Here is a 22726-nt window from a genome sequence, read left to right on the forward strand (position 1 = left end):
CTAACACAACTTTGCCATTTATGTTGACGTTTTTTGTCTCGTGTATATGACGCGATCGGCGGAGGGATAGCAGAAGCTTCAGGACAGTGAGAGCTAGGCAGGCAGCGAGAGACGGGCTATAAATTGCTGCAGATAGAGTTGGGGACGTGGAAATATTTCGTTGTACGCATTTGCGACGAAAGCAAATGTAAACTTTGGGATACTACATCTAGACGTTCGAGCTGCCATCAGTTTACGGCTTGGTATTCTACAGTGGAATATAAAAATGTCGTCTCCAAGTCCGGGTAAAAGGCGAATGGATACTGACGTGGTGAAACTGTATCCTTTCAGAACATAAACAACAGAGATAATAATTCTAGCTAGTTGCTAACGTTTTACACCAGTTAGCAAAAATGTTTCTGTGTTTTTTCATCTTGCTAAAGATGGCTAGTAATGACAGCTGCTTGAAATGCATAGTTTGTATATGTATAATCAATTAATAGTATTGATTATTGCTCACGTTTAATGACAATAGCTATGTCCATAGCAAAATTGTATTTCTAATGCTATCTAGCTACAGTGGATAACTTGGCGTAGGTAGCTAGCTAACGTTACCTTGATGAATTGCATGCCACAGTTAGCTAGGCTGCCTAGCCAACCTAGCTAATTAACCAGACCAGGCACAGAGACTGATATAATGTGTTGTTGCCAAGTTTGTTGCTAATGCTTGATAGTTAGCTTTAGCTATCTATCTTGTTTTGTAAAACCCATTTTAAAATGTTGGAACAAGGAGTATAATTAGTTTGTTTCGTCTTTTTCAAACCAGCCAGGTGTATAAACAAAGCTCAGTCTATTCTTGACGTGGTACAGTAGCTAGCTAGCCCATAAAAAAATGTTGGCTGGCTAGCTAACGTTACACAAACAGACATCCTGTTTTGCTCGAGGTGACTTAACGTAGCTAGCTAATTTAACTAGTTATGGAAAATGCAAATTAAACATCACGAATTTTATATCACGTGTATATATTATGAACCGAAATGACGATCATCGATTAAAACAAGTCCAAGCCTGCGGTCATGTTGACTTATCACGTTTGTTTACATAACGCTACGCCATAAAACTTGTTTATTTCGACTATCATTGTGTCTCGACGATAAAATTAACATTAACATTCGGCCTATCTGATATTTGGTTCTCTTCGAAATATAGCTAGCTATTTTGTAATTTTCCTTTTCAAAATATGAATAGTTTTGTTGTCAATCACGAAAATACAAATGTGTTTTTGATTAGCTGACAAGTATGCTTTGCTAGGTAGGCAGAAATATTGGGTTTGTATCTATAAAAAAAATTCGCTATAGAATAGTTTGCATAGTAACATTGTGTGGAGTGGACGTTATTCTATTAAGCCTAGCCAATTCTCATATTTCGATAACCACTAAAGAACCATTGGCTAGAGAACTACGGATGAACCATCTGGGTTTGTGGGGCTTCATGAATCTGCTGTGCGCTGTGGAATTCTGTACTTTTGCATTCACCAACAGCTCGAGAGTTTCCATTTTGTTATAGGTCATTTTCTGCCTTTGTTCTTTTCTTTGTAGATGTATAAAAGCAACAGGACTCCCATTTACAAAATTATTTTTGAAGTTTATTTTCTTTAGCGTATACAAAATACAGTGCAAAGTTATTGAGAAGTATTCTAGGCCTATTGAAGTTACTTGCAGGAGTGGGGGGGGGGAAAGAACAAGCTGTTTTGTTTTTGTCCCCAGTGTGCCCTGCAGTGGAACCGAGTTTAATGATTGGGTAGGTCTGTTACTACCCGGAAACCACTAGAGGGTGGGACTAGGAACAGCTGATGGAGTGACCTCAGTTCTTGGTCAAATATGGGGTAGGAGGAGGGGGTTGGAGGAATCCACAAACAAGATTAAGCCCTAACTCCACTGAGAGTCTCAAAAGCAAGTGCCACAAGGAAAAAGTTGTTGAACAAAGGCAGTTGTTTTGAGTAGGGTGAAGACTTCTTAATCAATACTTGCTGCTGAACCGTTGAACTCTAGTTTAAGCTATTAGCCTACTTGTGCCATTTTATTTTCTCCTTGGGTGTAGTTACAGGAGTAAAATGTGGATAGCAGTCACTACTGTCATTAGGCCTACTTTACCGTTTTCAAACCAAATCCTCATATTGACTTCCACAAGTTTGAGACATGCGGTATTCTCCAGCCTGCTACTCACTGGCTTATTTATTGTGCCGTCCTCCCTAAGGCATTTGTATAAGTGCTCCTTGCTAGTGACAGGATTTGCTTCAGCTAGTTTTCGGCTCTTGTCTGTAGCCTGCATGGCAGCCATGGCGGTGTATTGAGAGCGTGCAACAGTGTAGCGCTGTGACGTGAACCCCCACTGGCCTCTGAAGATCTCACTGTGACGGGTCAGAACAGGTTTACTCTTACTGGAAGCCACCTGCGCAGTCACATACAAGGACCTTTGTGGGGCATATGTTCAAAAAAATCATTACATTTGTTGTGTGCATGCATGGCACGCTTGTGCGGACCTCATCTAAGCTTGTTGTCCTTGCTTGTGTATTAGGGGGGCTGGGGTCGGGGAAACTGGGCAGCTGTTTTGTGTGGAGTGTGTCCCTGCGGTGGACAGCGCAGCACAGTCATCTCTCTGTGCTCCAGATCACCACAGCCTCCCCCATGTAACCAAAACCTGAAACTAACACCAGCTTTGGAGAGGGACTTCTTATGGGCTGACTGACGCTCAGAACGAACCATACGCTTAATTTGCTGCGGCACAAGAGAGCTGAAAAATCTGGAGCAGGCTCGATAGGGAATTCATGTCAGAAATTAATGTCAGAATGACCTGGTAATGTAGCATAGGGGCTTAAGCTCTTCCTAAGCCAGCAAACAACACGGTGACCTGCCATTGACGTCGGCACATACCTCGATAACATGTAATAGGTCAGATCTGTCCGCCAGATTTAATGAAATAGGCCCGGTAGAGGTATGGAATGTCTTGTTACACTTCAGGCTACTGTAGGCTCTCTCCCTCTCTTCTGTCTCTCTCTCTCTCTCCCTCCTTTCCCTCTTTCTGTCTCTCTCTTGATCACTCACACCACATCAAAAGCTTGCAGTCTGAGTGGCAGTGGATCTTCCATCAGTAATCCCTGCAATATGAAATACCTATAATCTACTATATTAATCCACTTTTATCTGCTGTTTATATTGGACTGTTATAGCTAAATTACATTGACTGTGCTTGAATATTTCCAGTTCATTGGTGACATATTGTACTGTATTTTTTATTCTCAGCATCTGGTCTGGTAGGAATAAGCCTAACCCTGTGTCCTCACACCTTCACCTGCCTGGGCAGTACTTCACTGGATAGGCGTCTTTTCAACAACATCATGTATGCTTTGCATTCATCTGTGAAGGTGCACTTGTGTATGAAGCGGTGCTCGTGAAGACCTGAGAGAGCCTCATTATTCTGTCATTTACCCTGGCTATTGAACTGGAAGCCCCCGGGACTTCACAACCAACTGAGTACAATGGGCTATTATCTGTAGCACTATCGCTATACGGAACGACTATATACTAGGGTTTAAAAGACTGGGAGAGAGTGGAACAAAAATTCCTCTTGTTCTTAAACACATGGTTAAAAAAAATATGTGAGCCATTGTTGGCTATTTCAGCTGTTAGAAGATTGAACATGTTTGTATTTGAAAGTATACACTTAGTATTGAGAGTAGGTGTATCCTACACTTAGCCTAGTATTCCAAAGGTACAGTAGGCTTAACCCTAAGCACTGAGAAGTTGTACTCGCAGTCGCATCAAGGGAAGATGACTTTTCCCAAGGCCTCTGAAGGTGCCCTTAAACATGTAGGGAACGTCAATGTAGTCAGCTTCTTGCTTATGTCATTTTGTTGATGTTGCACATTTTGTGTTGTACTGAGAAGTGTCCAATGAATGGCCATCACTTCAATGACACTTTCATTACTTGAGAGTTAATCAGGATATGGATACTTATTATTATTATGGATATTAATATCCAGACATTGTTTTGTACGGTTAAACCTCTCTCGGGCTGGTAAGGGCCTGAATCCCCAAGTGAAAGCCCCATAACAAGTGATTGGATAGCGGTTCTCTGAAGCATGTCAGACAGCCAGTGAATCTTCAGGGAGGCTGTGCTATGGGAGACGGGGGGCTGTGTTTTCACATGCTTCGCTGGGCTGAGTTATCCATCATCATTCCAGGAGTCGCCTGCCTCAAGGTCCGTCACTCACTCAACCCCAGAAGTAAGGGAGTGAAGGGTTGGGCTGGCAGGAACGGTGGGGGGGGAGTGGCTGGCAGGAACGCTTCCTTTCTTATTAGACTGCGTCCCCCCCCGTCCCCCCCCCATTCCACCACACACACACACACATCCCAAGCAATGAGTCAATCAGGCAGTCACTGAGTGGAATACCAATCCTGGGCTTTATCTGTCCTGGGTTCGGCCCCATTGTGCTCTCTCGTCTGCCATCCGGCCCGCATCAGCACGCCTTTGTCTGCCCTTACAAGAACCATGTGACCCCCCCTCCCTCTGCTGCTGTGTCAGTCCATGTGATGTCACACTGAACAGGTCCTTCACTGCACCGGCCCCTTTGTTACAGGGCTGCACTAACTAGATTGCTGGCACACTGTAGGGAAGGAGCCAGTGGTTTTAGTTGTGTGTTACGATTCGTAAATCTCGTTCAGTGTTCTATAGCAGGGGCCCAGACTTGAGTGACAGGCTTTGTTTTCCAGGGTCTTGGATCAGGGCTTCTCTGACAGTGGGAGATTTGAGGCCCTCTGTAATCCCACAGTACTAACAGTAAGGGCTTCCTACATGCATGGCTGAGTTGTCTCAGAAAAACAGAAGGACTCCAAGTTCCTGTCTTTGTCTCCCGTCATGTTGGGGCTGTTGCTGCTGCCGCCTGTGTGTTCCTGGCTTGTCCTGTCCAACGGTTTGAAACACTAGGTTACATGTTGATCATACTCTGGAGTAGCAATGTTACCTTATTATAACCATATTACAGCCTGCGCCATAGCCGATCAGCTAGTTAAATACAAGGCAAATGAGAGTGAAGTGAATGTGTACAGTGATCAGTCCTATCCACACCCCACTTCCCTGGACTGTATCTGGTGATGGGTCTCTCTCTCTCTCTGTGGCTCTCCCTGGATCAGCTCACTAAAAGCAGCCCCTGTCGTTTGTGTGCAATGATTAATTTCACTCACTTACCAGCACTCTGACAAAGGCTGCTGCTAGGTACAGCCGTGCCCCCACCCCAACCCACAACAAGCTGCCAATGACGTCCTGTCTCTTTCCACATCTTCTTTATTCTTAGCTACAGTGAGCAGCAGTCATTAAGCAATTGCCTAGCATTTTGTTTTCCTCAGTCCTCCCCATTCAAAGTAATGCAATCACAAGCCTGCCTGCTAATGGATGGATGCCTGGTTTGGTGGTTTGATCGTACGTGGCACAATGCTCTGTAAATAGATTGTTGAGCTAGTGTGGAGGAGAGAGGAGAGGGGTGCTCACTCAGGGAGGGAGTCATTATTATTGCAGTGGGTGGGATTTCACACCAGAGAGGAGACCGAGAGGGAGAAAGCTAGGCCCTGGAAACCACCAGTACTGTAGTGTAGCTCACTGATCTAGCTAGCTCTCTCTGGGAACAGACAGAACTCTGTGCTGCTGGGTTAGCTGTGAATGCCATGTTCATAAAGGCTTTTTAAACTAGCAGGGTCACATTCAGGTGGTAAACATTTTAGATTGTTACAGAAGGTAGGCCCCTAAATGGCAGGTAATCCAAAGAAAAATACTAGTAGATTGTTGCAGACATGATTCCTTATTCTACATGTCAGTTTGTTCTACATAACAACATATTTCTATCTGAATGTTCCACAACGTTGTGCGTGCCCCAGGAATGTTCTGTTAGTCAGTGTTGTTTCTGGGTCACATAGGTTTAGACTTTGGTTTTGTAACGTAGCTCTGTCACAGGCAGCCCCACCCCAAGGGGTAGATGGTAGCACCAGGGACAGGGAGGTACTAACAAGGCCTCTACCCCCAGGCAGGGTGTGTCTCTCTGGGCCTGGCTGCTAGAGAGAGCCTGGGAAAGGGTGGATCAATTAGTCTAGCAGTCGCAAATCATATAGGCTATGTAATTTGATCCAATAAAATCTGATGCATCACGATTCTATATTACGAATCAATACTGTAATTTTATTGTGATTTGATGTTCCAAACACATGTTTTACCATAGTAGGCTATGTCTGCTGCAGAGGGACACGAAAGAAGTTTGAGATTTTTGATTTAAAAAAAACAATTATATTGCTGAAAACATGTTGCCAATTGGGCCTCTGGAGCAAAAGTAAGGGGATCCACTTCTCCTTAATTCCTCCATGTTGTTTTGTTAACCAAATCCAGATGTGTGACCCGTCCAAAGTACCGTTCTGTGACCATGTAGCGTAGTACAGTCTGTGACCAGTACATCTCCAGCATGTAGCGTAGTACAGTCTGTGACCAGTACATCTCCAGCATGTAGCGTAGTACAGTCTGTGACCAGTACATCTCCAGCATGTAGCGTAGTACAGTCTGTGACCAGTACATCTCCAGCATGTAGCGTAGTACAGTCTGTGACCAGTACATCTCCAGCATGTAGCGTAGTACAGTCTGTGACCAGTACATCTCCAGCATGTAGCGTAGTACAGTATGTGACCAGTACATATCCAGCATGTAGCGTAGTACAGTCTGTGACCAGTACATCTCCAGCATGTAGCGTAGTACAGTCTGTGACCAGTACATCTCCAGCATGTAGCGTAGTACAGTCTGTGACCAGTACATCTCCAGCATGTAGCGTAGTACAGTCTGTGACCAGTACATCTCCAGCATGTAGCGTAGTACAGTCTGTGACCAGTACATATCCAGCATGTAGCGTAGTACAGTCTGTGACCAGTACATATCCAGCATGTAGCGTAGTACAGTCTGTGACCAGTACATCTCCAGCATGTAGCGTAGTACAGTCTGTGACCAGTACATCTCCAGCATGTAGCGTAGTACAGTCTGTGACCAGTACATCTCCAGCATGTAGCGTAGTACAGTCTGTGACCAGTACATCTCCAGCATGTAGCGTAGTACAGTCTGTGACCAGTACATATCCAGCATGTAGCGTAGTACAGTCTGTGACCAGTACATATCCAGCATGTAGCGTAGTACAGTCTGTGACCAGTACATCTCCAGCATGTAGCGTAGTACAGTCTGTGACCAGTACATCTCCAGCATGTAGCGTAGTACAGTCTGTGACCAGTACATCTCCAGCATGTAGCATGGCAGCATTCTACTGCTTGTACTCCACTCCCCAAGCCTCAGTGGGGTAAAGCAGTTGGTTATAGATGAGATTGAAATAGAATTGGAATGCCTGAGGCTAGATTGTCTGTGTATTGTACACCTCAGGGCACAGAATTAAATAGACCATATTATATTGTATCTCTGTCCCAGTGTCTTAAAGATGAGCTCTGTGATATGCAGTTCTTTTGAGATGGAAGGACCAGTGGAAGTAGGGAAATCATTCCCTAAAATGTTGTTGACCTTTAAATTGTTGACTTCTATAGGTCATTTTGGATTAGATAGTGCTGCTCCTGTTCAATACTGAATTGGGAGGAAATGGAGAAAAACAATGTGGCAACTTGGTTTATTCTGGCCTAAAGCTATAGGATCATCTGTTACAATTTAGGCTTGGGGTTACAGAAGGGGTGGTGGAAGCCCTAGTCTGCGTCCCAAATCGCACCCTATTCCCTACATAGTGCACTACATTTGACCAGAGCCCCATGGGATGCAGCTCTAGTTTGAGAGACTGTAGTTGTCCTGTTCAACAGGGCTAAGGCTTCAGTTGAGAAGCCCCAGAGCAGTGTTGGAGGAGTGTTGGGACAGTGAGTAAAAGTCGACACAAAACCCTTCCCTGAAGCGAAGGCAGGAAAGGGAAGTGAGAACAGCTGGTGGAAGGCTGCAGCAGTCCCACTCCCTCCTACCATGGAGCCCCACCTGCATTCACTTATCACTGCAGACCAGGGCTCTCAGAAGGAGTAGAGGGAGGACGACAACACCCAACCCTTCAATGATATGGCCTTTTCACCTTAGCCTGATTTCCAAGTTCGTTAAATTGACATTGTTTAGGCTAATTGCTTTGCTACTCTTAAAGCAAAAGACTAATAGCCTGTCTCAGTAAGTGGTCTTCATCTTTCACGTTTTTTGCGATTCATTCAAGACAGCCCATCTCTAAATATTGATGAAAATAAAATAACTAACTTGGTAGATCCTCAGGAGTTTGGCAATGCTACCACCCTTGAAGGCACAAGGCCTATATACTCCAGAGGCTGCTAGCTATATGCTAGCTCTTTGAACCCAGCTCTGTCAGTGCAGGCTAATGCTAGGCTAACTCTCCAGCTAACCTCTGCAGTCGTGTCCGTGATTCAATAAGGAGTTAATGAGCAATAAGGGGGATGAAGAGAGGCTGCGGTAGAGCGAGAGGAGCAGGTCAGTGGGGTTTCCTGGCGGCGTACTCTGGGGAGTGTTTGCTCGGCGGCGAGCAGATTTAATCACGCTCGGAGCGGCCCTACCTTTCCTCCTGTTGCCATGGCCTCGGCCGAGGACTGTTGCCGTGCTACACTGGCAGCCTGTTTTGTTTTCCCAGACTCTGTGTAGTGAGGTCACTCACAGTAATCCTGCTTGGCATTGGCACATAGCAACAGTCCCATTTCTCTTTCTCTCTATAATGCCCTATGTCAGAGAGTGGGCCCATCATGTGAGACAGTGAGAAAGGACAGCATTGTTGCTGGCTTATTTTTGTGGAGTTCAGCACCATGTGTCCTAATATCAGCAGTGCTTTTTGAACTTGCCTCTACTCTAGTTCTCGGTCTTCCTCACCCTTAAGGACTACTTTATTTCCTGACTTTCATCTGCAAGGCCTTTGATTGCACATGGGGCCCAGAGAGAGAGGGTGTGTGAACGTGCCTGTGTTCAGAAGCACAATTCACCAGTGAACGTTGGTGAACAACTTTCACCCTTTTCAAATACTAATTTGCTCTAGCCTGCCTGGAGTGCAAGATGGGAATGGTTTGCAGTTTTGGGTCTATTCTCTTGGTCCTTTAAGCCAGGCAAGCTCAATCAAGCACAAATAATGCAGGTAATCGGGGGGGTAATTAATGAGCTGACCATGGCATTGGTATTTGGTAAATATTTGTTCTGCAGCACAAGGCCGGTGTACAGTGGTTGTGTTCCAAATGGCACCCTATTCCCTACATAGTGCACTACTTTTCACCAGAGCCCTACTGGACCCCCAGCGATAATAGAGGGAGGAGTATGCTCTGCTCTGCTCTCTCAGCACCTTTATGGTTCATCATCATCTTCTCACTCACACACAGTGACATCACTGTAGCCATCGGCCCTGCAATCTGCTGTGATGAGGTCATTTGGATTTGTTATGATCACCAGATCTGCCGTGAGGCTAGGTCAACATTCACCAGGCTGAGCTCTCTCTCTCTCTCTCTCTCTCCCTCTGTGTCTCTGTCGTCTCTCCTTCTCTTTGCTACATCTGTGTAGTGCTCCCTCCATCTCTTTTACTTTCTCTTTTCTGAATTAGTATTTCAGCTTATCTTGTTTCAGCGCTCACTAGGTTTTTCTTTCAGCATTCTTGTTTCTCCTGTCTTTGTGTTCTATTCCCCCTCTCTTTCTCTCTCTTTTTTAAATATCTTGGCTCAGCAAGGATTTGGAAGTGGGCCTGATACGCTCTTGAGATAATGAGACATGGAATGGGACGGCCATCTTTCTTTTGTCTGTTTATGTTGGATGGAGTTTGATCAGGAGATGTTTTTGTCTGGTCTGCGTTCTTCTTGATGACAGCTCGATTCACCTCACCGTGTCCAGCCAATGTCATGTCAGGTCTCTGAATAACTTCCCCATAACTTTGCTTTCTAAAATGGGAACTTTTGAGTGGTTACACCACGTTACAACACACAGCCATTTATATGATAATTATCGTGTTTGTTTTCTGTCTTTTTGCTCCGGTATATTTTTACTCCGGACGGGTCAGAGAGGGACAGTAGTATTGACCTGAGTGGCTAGGCCCTTAGGGAAGACGTGATGTCTAGACCAGACCAAACCAGTGTTGGTGAGTCTCCAAACACCATACATTATGGCAGCCGTGGAAAAACACAGAAAAGGCTCATCGTATTTACTGAATAATTTCTAACATTTCTATAGCACTTTTCATTACAAGTATAGGCCTAATCTCAAAGTGCATACTGAGGCACTGCCTTGAAAAAATGTCTGTTGTCTCAGAGGGAAGCCGATTGATTGGGCCCCTGAGGTATTACATTGTGTGTGCGTAACGGGATATTGACCTAATGGCCCTCCACAGATTATGACTAAATCTATAAGAGCGTCTGCTAAATGACTAAAATGTAAATGTAATACATATCCCAGGTGGGGGGATGGAGGGGGTGCTTAGTGACGATGGGAGAAGACAGGAGGGAGGAGAGGGAGAGTTAGTGACTGCTTCTCCTGTGTCGTCATAATGACATCAAACTGGAGGTAGTGGAAGTTCCTTTGCTAATTGTTATGTAATTACGGTAGGGTTTGAGAGGGTAGGTAAATCTGTGTATCTCCTCTCCCTCTGTTTTAGTAGCGGTCAGGCTGGATAGACAACTGTGTTCAGGGTGTGGTGCTGCACCTTCTCACGTCGTCCGTCACTCAGTGTAACAGTTGGAGTTTAAACAGGCTAGTAGCCCAAGACCCCCTTCTCTTTTAACACCTGAGCTGCCCTCACCTCACTTCACGTGTGTGTCTGTGTAGAGTTGACAATGACGTCTTTTCTGGGCAGGAAGAATGAGTGAATACATGGCTTCCCGGGCTGTCTCAATAAAAAACAGTGGGTCTGACCGTAAAACTGTCACTAAATCATGACGGACGGTGAGACCCCTTGACATTAATCCATCGGCGGATCTGCCGTGAGGCTAGGTCAACATTCACCAGGCTGAGCTCTCTCTCTCTCTCTCTCTCCCTCTGTGTCTCTGTCGTCTCTCCTTCTCTTTGCTACATCTGTGTAGTGCTCCCTCCATCTCTTTTACTTTCTCTTTTCTGAATTAGTATTTCAGCTTATCTTGTTTCAGCGCTCACTAGGTTTTTCTTTCAGCATTCTTGTTTCTCCTGTCTTTGTGTTCTCTTCCCCCTCTCTTTCTCTCTTTTTTAAATATCTTGGCTCAGCAAGGATTTGGAAGTGGGCCTGATACGCTCTAGAGATAATGAGATATGGAATGGGACGGCCATCTTTCTTTTGTCTGTTTATGTTAGATGGAGTTTGATCATGAGATGTTTTTGGAGAAACATCTCCTGGATGTTCTCCTCAGGAGAAGGTTCGCTTCACAGGCCACCGGGTGTGGAAGTGGAGAGGGAGATAGAGTGTGTTTTTTGCTTTGAGAATGTATTTTTTGTTTGTGTGCATGCAGGTTTCTTGTGTGTGTTTTGTGTTCATGTCTTGCTGTCGTGTGTGTCTATGTTTAATTGTGTGTGTGTGTGTGTGACAAGACAATGTGAAAGAAAAATCAGGATGTCCTCTGCCAAAAGTGCTCCCATGTGTCATTGAGCATAGGCAGGTCTAGTGTTGGCAGGCCTGGTCTGCTCTGCTCTGTTGGAGATGTAGGCCTGTAACCTATTTAGTGGCTGTGCTCAACATGGCCAGTGTCAGTCTGTGGGGAGACTGCTGACTCAACCCCATTAATAACCCTAACCCCCCTTCTCTTCCCTACCCTCCAACACATCCCTTCCCGATCCTCAAGGGGAACATTTGTCCCCTAGTAAACACACTAGTAATTCCCTGCTGGTAGTTTCCCCTTACATGAAGGCTGGATAAACACAGAGATAAAGCCAAAGAGTAGGCCTAACCATTTTGATTGAACAACCATTTTTGATAGAACAACCATTTTGATCCCTTGTCTTGAATTGACTCATATAGACAGGTACATGAAGGGTTTGTTGTCAATAGTGGGTACTCATAAGTCTGTACATTGTGTCCTCGTTAAGGGATAAGTACTACCCAACACACTACAATACTTCATTTTCTGAGAGCAATAGACTGAACGCACACTTCCTGGGTGAAGCAAGCTGGGGACTCACTCAATCTGCCCTTGCATGTTCTGCAGAGCTTAAAATAATTTTCAATTTCATTTAACCCTTTGGGGGTCGGTCACTACTCCACTAATGGGATACCCAGTCAGGCTCCAGAGCCAGCTGCTGCTGTGTCAGAACATGATCGCTCTCGCTCTGTTTGTATCGCTCTCTCTCTTGCTCTGTTTGTATCGCTCTCTCTCTCTCTCTCTGTTTATATCTCTCGCTCTGTTTGTATCTCTCGCTCTGTTTGTATCTCTCTCTCTCTGTTTGTATCTCTCTCTCTCTGTTTGTATCTCTCTCTCTCTGTTTGTATCTCTCTCTCTCTCTGTTTGTATCTCTCTCTCTCTCTGTTTGTATCTCTCTCTCTCTCTGTTTGTATCTCTCTCTCTGTTTGTATCTCTCTCTCTGTTTGTATCTCTCTCTCTCTGTTCGTATCTCTCTCTCTCTCTGTTTGTATCTCTCTCTCTCTCTGTTTGTATCTCTCTCTCTCTGTTTGTATCTCTCTCTCTCTGTTTGTATCTCGCTCTCTCTGTTTGTATCTCTCTCTCTCTCTCTCTCTCTCTCTCTCTCTCTCTCTCTCTGTTTGTATCTCTCTCTCTCTGTTCGTATCTCTCTCTCTCTCTGTTTGTATCTCTCTCTCTCTCTCTGTTTGTATCTCTCTCTCTCTCTCTGTTTGTATCTCTCTCTCTCTGTTCATATCTCTCTCTCTCTGTTTGTATCTCTCTCTCTCTCTCTGTTTGTATCTCTCTCTCTCTCTGTTTGTATCTCTCTCTCTCTCTCTGTTTGTATCTCTCTCTCTGTTTGTATCTCTCTCTCTCTCTGTTTGTATCTCTCTCTCTCTCTCTGTTTGTATCTCTCTCTCTCTCTCTGTTTGTATCTCTCTCTCTCTCTGTTTGTATCTCTCTCTCTCTCTCTGTTTGGATCTCTCTCTCTCTCTCTCTCTCTCTCTGTTTGGATCTCTCTCTCTCTCTCTCTCTCTCTCTCTCTGTTTGGATCTCTCTCTCTCTCTCTCTCTCTCTCTGTTTGGATCTCTCGCTCTGTTTGTATCGCTCTCGCTCTGTTTGTATCGCTCTCGCTCTGTCTGTATCGCTCTCGCTCTGTCTGTATCGCTCTGTCTGTATCGCTCTCGCTCTGTTTGTATCGCTCTCTCGCTCTGTTTGTATCGCTCTCTCGCTCTGTTTGTATCGCTCTCTCGCTCTGTTTGTATCGCTCTCTCGCTCTCGCTCTGTTTGTGTCGCTCTCGCTCTGTTTGTGTCGCTCTCTCTCTGTCGCTCTCTCTCTCGCTCTGTGTCGCTCTCTCTCTCTCTGTGTCGTTCTCTCTCTCGCTCTCTGTTTGTATCGCTCTCTCTCTCTCGCTCTGTTTGTGTCGCTCTGTGTCGCTCTCTCTCTGTTTGTGTCGCTCTCTCTCTCTGTGTCGCTCTCGCTCTGTTTGTATCGCTCTCTCTCTCTGTTTGTATCGCTCTCTCTGTTTGTATCGCTCTCTCTCGCTGTTTGTATCGCTCTCTCGCTCGGTTTGTATCGCTCTCTCGCTCGCTCTGTATCGCTCTCTCGCTCTGTTTGTATTGCTCTCTCTCTGTTTGTATCGCTCTCTCTCTGTTTGTATCGCTCTCTCTCTGTTTGTATTGCTCTCTCTTGCTCTTTTTCTCCCTCTTCCTTTCTCTTTTGCTGTTTTCTCTTCTCTCTAGCCCCCACTCTCTTTCTGTAGCGTTCTCCTCATCTCTATATCACTTGCTCCCCCCAGTTCAGCCAGCAGTGGGTAATCTCTGAGTGATGAATCTAGCTCTAATGTACTACAGTGGGATGTAAGTCGCTCTGGATAAGAGCGTCTGCTAAATGACGTAAATGTAAATGTAGACTAAAATCTCTGGATGATGTGAGATGGAATAACATGACCCCATGCTGTACTGAGTGGTAACAGGAGATGGGGGATAACATGACCCCATGCTGTACTGAGTGGTAACAGGAGATGGGGGGATAACATGACCCCATGCTGTACTGAGTGGTAACAGGAGATGGGGGGATAACATGACCCCATGCTGTACTGAGTGGTAACAGGAGATGGGGATAACATGACCCCATGCTGTACTGAGTGGTAACAGGAGATGGGGGTAACATGACCCCATGCTGTACTGAGTGGTAACAGGAGATGGGGGGATAACATGACCCCATGCTGTACTGAGTGGTAACAGGAGATGGGGGATAACATGACCCCATGCTGTACTGAGTGGTAACAGGAGATGGGGGATAACATGACCCCATGCTGTACTGAGTGGTAACAGGAGATGGGGGATAACATGACCCCATGCTGTACTGAGTGGTAACAGGAGATGGGGGGTAACATGACCCCATGCTGTACTGAGTGGTAACAGGAGATGGGGGTAACATGACCCCATGCTGTACTGAGTGGTAACAGGAGATGGGGGATAACATGACCCCATGCTGTACTGAGTGGTAACAGGAGATGGGGGATAACATGACCCCATGCTGTACTGAGTGGTAACAGGAGATGGGGGATAACATGACCCCATGCTGTACTGAGTGGTAACAGGAGATGGGGGGATAACATGACCCCATGCTGTACTGAGTGGTAACAGGAGATGGGGGGGTAACATGACCCCATGCTGTACTGCGTGGTAACAGGAGATGGGGGATAACATGACCCCATGCTGTACTGAGTGGTAACAGGAGATGGGGGGGTAACATGACCCCATGCTGTACTGAGTGGTAACAGGAGATGGGGGGGATAACATGACCCCATGCTGTACTGAGTGGTAACAGGAGATGGGGGGGTAACATGACCCCATGCTGTACTGAGTGGTAACAGGAGATGGGGGGGGTAACATGACCCCATGCTGTACTGAGTGGTAACAGGAGATGGGGGGGTAACATGACCCCATGCTGTACTGAGTGGTAACAGGAGATAGCAGTGTGGTAAAAGGCCAGGTTGAGAACAGTAGCAGTGTGGTAAAAGGCCAGGTTGAGAACAGTAGCAGTGTGGTAAAAGGCCAGGTTGAGAACAGTAGCAGTGTGGTAAAAGGCCAGGTTGAGAACAGTAGCAGTGTGGTAAAGGCCAGGTTGAGAACAGTAGCAGTGTGGTAAAAGGCCAGGTTGAGAACAGTAGCAGTGTGGTAAAAGGCCAGGTTGAGAACAGTAGCAGTGTGGTAAAAGGCCAGGTTGAGAACAGTAGCAGTGTGGTAAAAGGCCAGGTTGAGAACAGTAGCAGTGTGGTAAAAGGCCAGGTTGAGAACAGTAGCAGTGTGGTAAAAGGCCTGGTTGAGAACAGTAGCAGTGTGGTAAAAGGCCTGGTTGAGAACAGTAGCAGTGTGGTAAAAGGCCTGGTTGAGAACAGTAGCAGTGTGGTAAAAGGCCAGGTTGAGAACAGTAGCAGTGTGGTAAAAGGCCAGGTTGAGAACAGTAGCAGTGTGGTAAAACCAGCTGTCTCTGGGTCTTACTGTCATCTCCTGTCTGTACTGTATCATGTTGCCTAGTGAAGGTGTGTGTGTTCGAAAAAGGGATTTGGAAATGGAGTGCCCCTGGAATCTGAACTGCTGGCCCTGATGGTTGGTCCCCCTTTCCTGGAGAATGGTGACTGTAGAGATGGTGAGATCATCTGTCAGAGTTTGAGGGGAGGAGGAGAGTAGGGTGGAGGGGAAAATGTGTGTAGGTCAGGGCTGCGTTTTGGCACAGCTGTGGCACCTCTCTGCAGGATGGGTAACATATCTGGATCAGCAGAGTAGGGTGTGTGTGCGCGTGCGTGCTTTTGGATATCAAGGAAACGTAATAATACAACTAATTGTTGACATTGATTTCATAGACATACTGACAGATCAGAGGGTAGTCGAGGAAAACCTCAGTGGATTTTGTTCCCATTGATTGGTTTTCATTACCTGTCACAAGCTATTCTCTTCTCATTGCGCGAGAGAGACGGCGGGAGAGGGAGAAGATCGGATAGACCGGTTGGCTGACAACGTCATGAAAACGATGCACACACTTCAATGGGGCAGAAGGCCGTGAGTTGTTGTGATTCTGGATGGTCAGATAGCAACAATGACAAGAAACTGCCATGTGAGGAATCGTAGGTGACTCGTTTCAGCTAGTTTCATCTTGTTCTTGATAGCATGTCTTGTTTTGAGATGTTTTGACTGATTTCATGTCTATGCTAATATGGCACAAATCCGCTAGCTAGCTAACCAACAACTGTAACGATGTATTTGAGACAAGTGCTCATTGTGCAAATATATGTATGTTTTCAATAAACATTGGAGACGAAATATTGTTTACATGTTGTCAACAATCTAAGCCAACCCGTCTGTTTTGCCCCATAGTTGCGCAAGCGTCGGTTTTGTTGCTAAACAACCAACCCGTCTATAGTGTTCTCTCCTCAACTCCCTTGTGAGGAAGCTTGTGATGACATTCCACAGAGAAAGCGTTTCCCCCATCAGCAGGTGCATTATCCTATTAATGAGGTCAAACATTTCTGTGACCAAAACAAAGAGGAATAAAAAAAAATGAGAGATGCGTTATTTATTTAGCCGCAGCCACCTCCGCTAGAGTTTCAGGTCGTTGTGTAATTCAAATCCAGTGTGTCCAATGGCCATTAGCCTTAACCTCCTTGAACACAGCATCGAAAGCAAGCACGAAGTCACAATCCTCAGTGGACTCAATGAATTTGTAGTGAAGTTTTATGGACAACAAGGAAGTAAGTGTTTTTTCTTATTCAAATCATTTCTATGGATGTGAGCTGTTCATGTTATGGAAATGTTTCTGTCCTATTTACCTATTAACTGCCTTATGTTTTTAAGTCCCGCCCCTAATCAAATAACTTCAGACATTCTCCATTGTTAAAGTGATCGCCTAGTTCATTACAAAATCATCCCGGACTAAACCACTTTTGAGGTCTGAAAGCGTCTGACAAACGTTTACTTTGAAGTGGAAAACCACTAACTATCACTTCCAGACAACAGGTTGCAAGTATGTGTTCATACTGTATGTCATGTCATGAATCACTATCATGTCTGATGTTTACTCATAAGAGTACCACAACAGAGATTGAGTTAAGATGGTCCCGTTGGACTGAAGCCAGGACCTCAGGTCAGCTACAACAACAGAGATTCAGTTACGATGGTCCCGTTGGACTGAAGCAATGGCCCTCAAGTCCGCTACCACAGGAATGTCAGCCTCCTGTTCTTTTCTGAACGCTGAGTGAAGTTCACAGGGGCAGGAGAGGAAAATGGATTAGAACGTGGCCTGTAGAGGAGGTGTAGGTGGAGATACTTCTCACCGTGTTTTTCACAACATCTGTCTCACCAAACCCTCCCCTGATTCCACAGCAATAAAGAGAGGATGTCTGTGTGTGTGGTTACGATGCAGCCAGAACAGGATTCTGTGAAAGGACTCTTTTGGAGTACATACACTAGTACACTAGTCTGTTTTCTGAGTGTGTGCATGCATGTGCTGTCCCGTTCCAGTTCGGCACCACGCTCTTATTCTTCACCAGGTATTCTGGTAGTTCATGACACACACAACACCTCTCCATTGGAACCCAGTCATGGGATGTCTTTGTTATAGAGATTGATCTGGAAGTAAAGAACTCTTCGCTGCCTATGGCTAAAATACTTTACTGTGTAGAATCAAAGGAAAATCAATGCCTGCTCGTTTTACCTTTATGCTGACTGTTCCTCTGACTGTTGATGTCAGGGGTATAGAGAAGACTGTTCCTCTGACCAGTGTGAAGACTGTTCCTCTGACTGTTGATGTCAGGGGTATAGAGAAGACTGTTCCTCTGACTGTTGGTGTCAGGGGTATAGAGAAGACTGTTCCTCTGACCAGTGTGAAGACTGTTCCTCTGACTGTTGATGTCAGTGGTGTAGAGAAGACTGTTCCTCTGACCAGTGTGAAGACTGTTCCTCTGCTGTTGATGTCAGTGGTATAGAGAAGACTGTTCCTCTGACTGTTGATGTCAGGGGTATAGAGAAGACTGTTCCTCTGACCAGTGTGAAGACTGTTCCTCTGACTGTTGATGTCAGTGGTGTAGAGAAGACTGTTCCTCTGACTGTTGATGTCAGGGGTATAGAGAAGACTGTTCCTCTGCCCAGTGTGAAGGGCTACAGCCCTGTAGTGTCAAGTCCATAGGGTTTCTATGGTTAAGTCTCTCTGCTGTAATCCCTGTACTGATATTAAGTATCTCCCTCAATGATGTCATTAGTATATAAGCCTACCAGACCTGGGTTTAAATACTATTTCAGATATCGCAATTACTTTCACATACATTTGAAGTATTCAGATATCTTTTATTTGAAAAGACAAGTAGTTGAATATTTTAATGTATTTGGAAATACACCTGGAAAGTAGTTGATATACTCAAATACACTCCCATGTATTTGGAAATGCTGTCAATTTTTATTTTTTTATTTTTAACAAATAACCAGTCAAATGCTCAAATAAAAGTACTTGTTTGGTGCTGTGTATTTGAAAATACTAAAATACACAGATTTCTTTTTAAAATACAAGATACTCAAATGCACATGTATTTGAACCCAGGTCTGAAGCCTACATGTCTATGTACATAAATGGGGAAAAAGGCACTGCACACCGCAATCTGTGTTCCTAATGTGGTTTATTGGTGAAAATGTTGGTCACCAATCAACCACATGACAGCATAGGTCTAGATTAGAAAGCGCAGAGTCTCTAATTCTACCATTTACCGAACTGTTTTGATATTCCAGCAACTGCTCAAAGATATTGGATGTGCATATGTGATCTTTTCCTGTAGCATGTCTGTTATCCGCCTCCTCTCTCTCTCTCCTCCCATCCAGCAGCGTACGAGGGGGGCGTATGGAAGGTGCGAGTAGATCTACCGGACAAATACCCTTTCAAATCCCCATCAATAGGTAGGGGGTTGGCATGGGGCCGCTGGGGTTCAATTCTCAGTTCACACACAAAATATAGATATGTATTATTATTGTCACAAACACCGGATAGGTGCAGTTTTACAAGGCCAGCCATTGCAGTACGGCTCCCTCTTACTAGAAGTAACAGGTAACATCTATAGTTGATTTGCGTATTGCTCATCTTCTTTAGCTGTTGTTTTTCTCTTTCGTTTGCAGGATTCATGAATAAAATCTTCCATCCCAACATCGATGAAGCGTAAGTTGATCACGACTTCTGATTTTAAAGGAACACTGAAATAGTACATGGTGCCCTCTTTCATGAGTCTCATTACCTTAACCTTGTCTTGTGTTGCTGGTGCGAATGGCAGCATGGAGCTTTTCTAACCACAAATCCATCTTAAGCCACCAGCCCTAACCTTAACCCTGGCCCTAACCTTTTGACCCTAACCCGTAGTGAAGAATTAATAGCTAATGAGCTTGCGCAAGCATCTAGTGACCATCTAGTGATGACCTTGTTAAGCACTTGCATGCCCATCTCTAAGGTCCTGTAGCATAATCTGATTCTATTTCCATTGAATGTCCATTCAAAGACATCAGCGGTTTGTTTGGCTTGTCTCCCAGATCAAATGGTGAGAGGGGGCATTGGAGGATTTAAAACACAGAACAACAGTCTGATCCTCTACGTTAACTGACCATAATATTCTGTCCTGAATACAAAACATGAAAACACTCATGATGAAAACATTGCCTCAAGCATTTCAGGGGTGAATTTTTAAATGAATGTATTCTCCTCTGTCACTTTGGGGCGCTCCTCACTGTTGTGTAGAGAGGAAGTGTCTAAGAGATCCTCCTTAACCCCCTCTCTTCTCCTCTCATCTCCAGGTCAGGAACAGTGTGTTTAGATGTCATCAACCAGACGTGGACAGCCCTTTATGGTGAGTGGGGTGGCTCAGAGCTTGGATGTGTGTGTGTGTTTGTCTGTCTACGCATATGTGTGACACAGGCACATGGGCCACGGCCCCCCTGTCCAGTGTAAAAAAATAATTTAAAAAATGACCGCTGGCGTCACTTGAGAAACAAGTGGGAAAAAGTGGTGGGTGTGGCTTCATGTAGGAGCGGAGCGCGGTCAGCTATCCACAGTAAGAGGATTACAGGGGAAAAGGCTAACAAGGTAATACCCTGAGCCAGCAAAGTCAGAAAAGAGGTGGGCCTAGCTGCATCTCCTCACACTAATAATTAACAACTCTTCAGCTGAGAGAACAGAACCGCTCTTGTTCTCTGTCTCTCTGTCTCTGTGTGCCTCTGTTTCTCACTCTGTCCTCATCTCTTACTCCCCTCCATATTGCAATCAATTCCTCAGTAATAATTACCAGTCTCTCTACAGACTCGTTCCACGGAGGGCCGAGTGTCTGCGGGTTTTCTCTCAGCCTTTGTACTTGATTGATGAATTATGATCTCTGATTTAGTAAGGAACTCCCCCACCTGGTTGTCTAGGTCTTAACTGAAAGGAGAAACCAAAAACCAGCAGACACTAGGCCCTCCATGGAATGAGGTTGACCCCCCCTGCTCTACAAGGTTAAGACATCAGCACACTGGTGTAGATGACCTTGTGTTTATCCACAACAGATGTTTCATTAGTCCTCACTATTTACTTTCACTGGGGTTTTCACATGAACCCACACGGGACGCCAAACATTGCTATAACTTACCACTGCACTTATAGAAACTGATGTTTCTAGAGACTAATCAATATGGAACGGATTGTATTTCTTATCAGAAGATTACTGAGTTATTATTGTAGTTCTGAAGCCTCCCGGGTTCATTCTGCGCAGGGTTCGTTCTGTGTGTTTTGGACCGCGGCTTTGTTTTTGTTCGAGATAAGTCACTCAAGTTAATTAGGCAATATGTTTGGTTTGGCTACTGTGGGCTTTGCCAGTAGCCAGTGTTTTTGAATGGACTTTGAGAGCTCTAACAAATTAGATTTCCAGAACTGTAGTGGAGGGGTTGGGACAAAAACAACCCAATCAATGAAGCATTGTCTACTTTAGGTCTTGATTATGAGTAGGGACCAAATACACTTGATTTGATGTCTAAAACACTGGGTTACAGTCAGTCTAAAGTTTTACCCAATAATGTGTATTTTCGGATCATATTTGTACTTAACCAATAGAGACACCCAGTCAATGTATATCAACACTGGATTGCTGATGCTGTGTTTTGGCCATTGAGAGGCTTTGAAGCCACCAGTCGGCTATATTGGCACTCCCCAGTAGGAGCAGTACTCCATAGGAATTAATGGAATTCTACAGTATTTCAATTAAATGTTTCAAGGACAATATTACATGTATTTAAGTATGTTGTTGTAGTGGGGACAATACAATTATACTTTAAGGAAAATATTTTTTTTTTATGTTTAGCTCATGTAATATAATTAAAAGTATACATTAAGGTGTCTGTAATATAATAAATGTGGTAAAAACGAATGTAGACATTAATAAATGCATTTCAATCGCTTCCAATGGAGGGGGAGTGCCAAGATGGAGGCACTGTGACTTCAACACAGCGCCCCCTAGCAGTCATCTAGTGTGTGATATATATATATATATATATATATATATATATATATATATATATATATATATATATATATATATATATATATATATATATTAATTATTGCATCCAGTAGACATCTGCAGCATTGCACATTTTCCATTGAGCGTTAATTTTCTTGCAGAGAAAAGGCAAAGGCCTTCAACCGTATGTCTAGTGGAAGGGCCTTCCTCTGGCAGGATGTTTTTTTTGTTTGTTTTTTACCTAGAGGCCCTTTACTCATCACTGATCCTAAAATGATTGGATAGGTGTAAGCAAGGGTTAGATTACATAACTATCACCTATCCGGACATGTCAAATCTGCAGTTATGTCGGAAAGGATGTTTTTTAAAAGAATGCTTTAATTGTAAAAGTCAATATTTTAGCAAAGTCGTCTTATGTATGTTCATTGTGGCCTGTTTTATCGATATCTCTGTGTCTCTCTCTCGCTCTCTCTCTATCGTCCACTCCCACAGATCTCACCAATATCTTTGAGTCGTTCCTGCCTCAGCTGCTGGCATACCCCAACCCCATCGACCCGCTGAACGGAGACGCGGCCGCCATGTACCTCCACCGGCCAGAGGAGTACAAACAGAAAATCAAAGGTACGCCTCTCTCCATACGCCTTGCTTTACTCAGTGTTGTCTGTCCCAAGGGAATTCAGTAGTGCAGTAGATACCCCTGCCTTAAGCCATAGGCCACCCTTTGTTCAGATCTGATATACTAAAGTGTGTGTCTTGTCTGTCACTCCTGGCTGTTGCTTTGTTCCCTGTTTTAAAGCACCCGTGTCTGCTCCCTGGCTCAGAGCTCTTAGCCAATGAGGATGAGTCTTACTGACCCTGCTACCTTGCTCTCCACAGAGTATAGCCAATGAGGTTGAGTGTTACTGACCCTGCTGCCTTGCTCTCCACAGAGTACATCCAGAAATATGCAACAGAGGAGGCTCTCAAGGAGCAGGAGGAGGGCCAGGGCGACTCCTCATCGGAAAGCTCCATGTCGGATTTCTCTGAAGACGAAGCCCAGGATATGGAGTTGTAGTGATGGGAGACGACTCCCCTTTAAAACCACAGACTGTATGATTTCCTAACCATGAGAAA

At 44.8% G+C, this 22726-nt stretch overlaps 1 protein-coding gene across 2 annotated transcripts; it reads left to right on the plus strand.

Annotated features, from left to right (window-relative positions):
• Positions 1-48: 48 nt before the first annotated feature.
• On the plus strand, positions 49-22726 carry LOC121550064 (ubiquitin-conjugating enzyme E2 H). Of its 2 annotated transcripts, none has more exons than XM_041862191.2 (7): positions 49-318; positions 16770-16846; positions 18966-19037; positions 19254-19293; positions 19920-19972; positions 22106-22234; positions 22543-22726. In XM_041862191.2, exons 1-7 carry the CDS (start codon positions 266-268, stop codon positions 22665-22667), a joined length of 549 nt encoding a protein of 182 aa, XP_041718125.1. In that variant the 5' UTR covers positions 49-265; the 3' UTR covers positions 22668-22726. The 2 variants fall into 2 exon arrangements, with proteins under 2 accessions (XP_041718125.1, XP_041718116.1); XM_041862182.2 differs by having other exon boundaries at positions 50-318; positions 18963-19037.

Source organism: Coregonus clupeaformis, chromosome 2, assembly GCF_020615455.1.
Source record: "Coregonus clupeaformis isolate EN_2021a chromosome 2, ASM2061545v1, whole genome shotgun sequence".
In the NCBI taxonomy this organism is placed as follows: domain Eukaryota; kingdom Metazoa; phylum Chordata; class Actinopteri; order Salmoniformes; family Salmonidae; genus Coregonus; species Coregonus clupeaformis.

Excerpts from the sequence above, each read along its gene's own strand:
- LOC121550064 (XM_041862182.2), top strand. The coding sequence starts at position 266 with ATGTCGTCTCCAAGTCCGGGTAAAAGGCGAATGGATACTGACGTGGTG. Across the intron at positions 16,847-18,962 it reads GTTTTATGGACAACAAGGAA|CAGCGTACGAGGGGGGCGTA; the intron begins GTAAGTGTTTTT and ends CCTCCCATCCAG. Across the intron at positions 19,294-19,919 it reads CATCCCAACATCGATGAAGC|GTCAGGAACAGTGTGTTTAG; the intron begins GTAAGTTGATCA and ends TCTCATCTCCAG.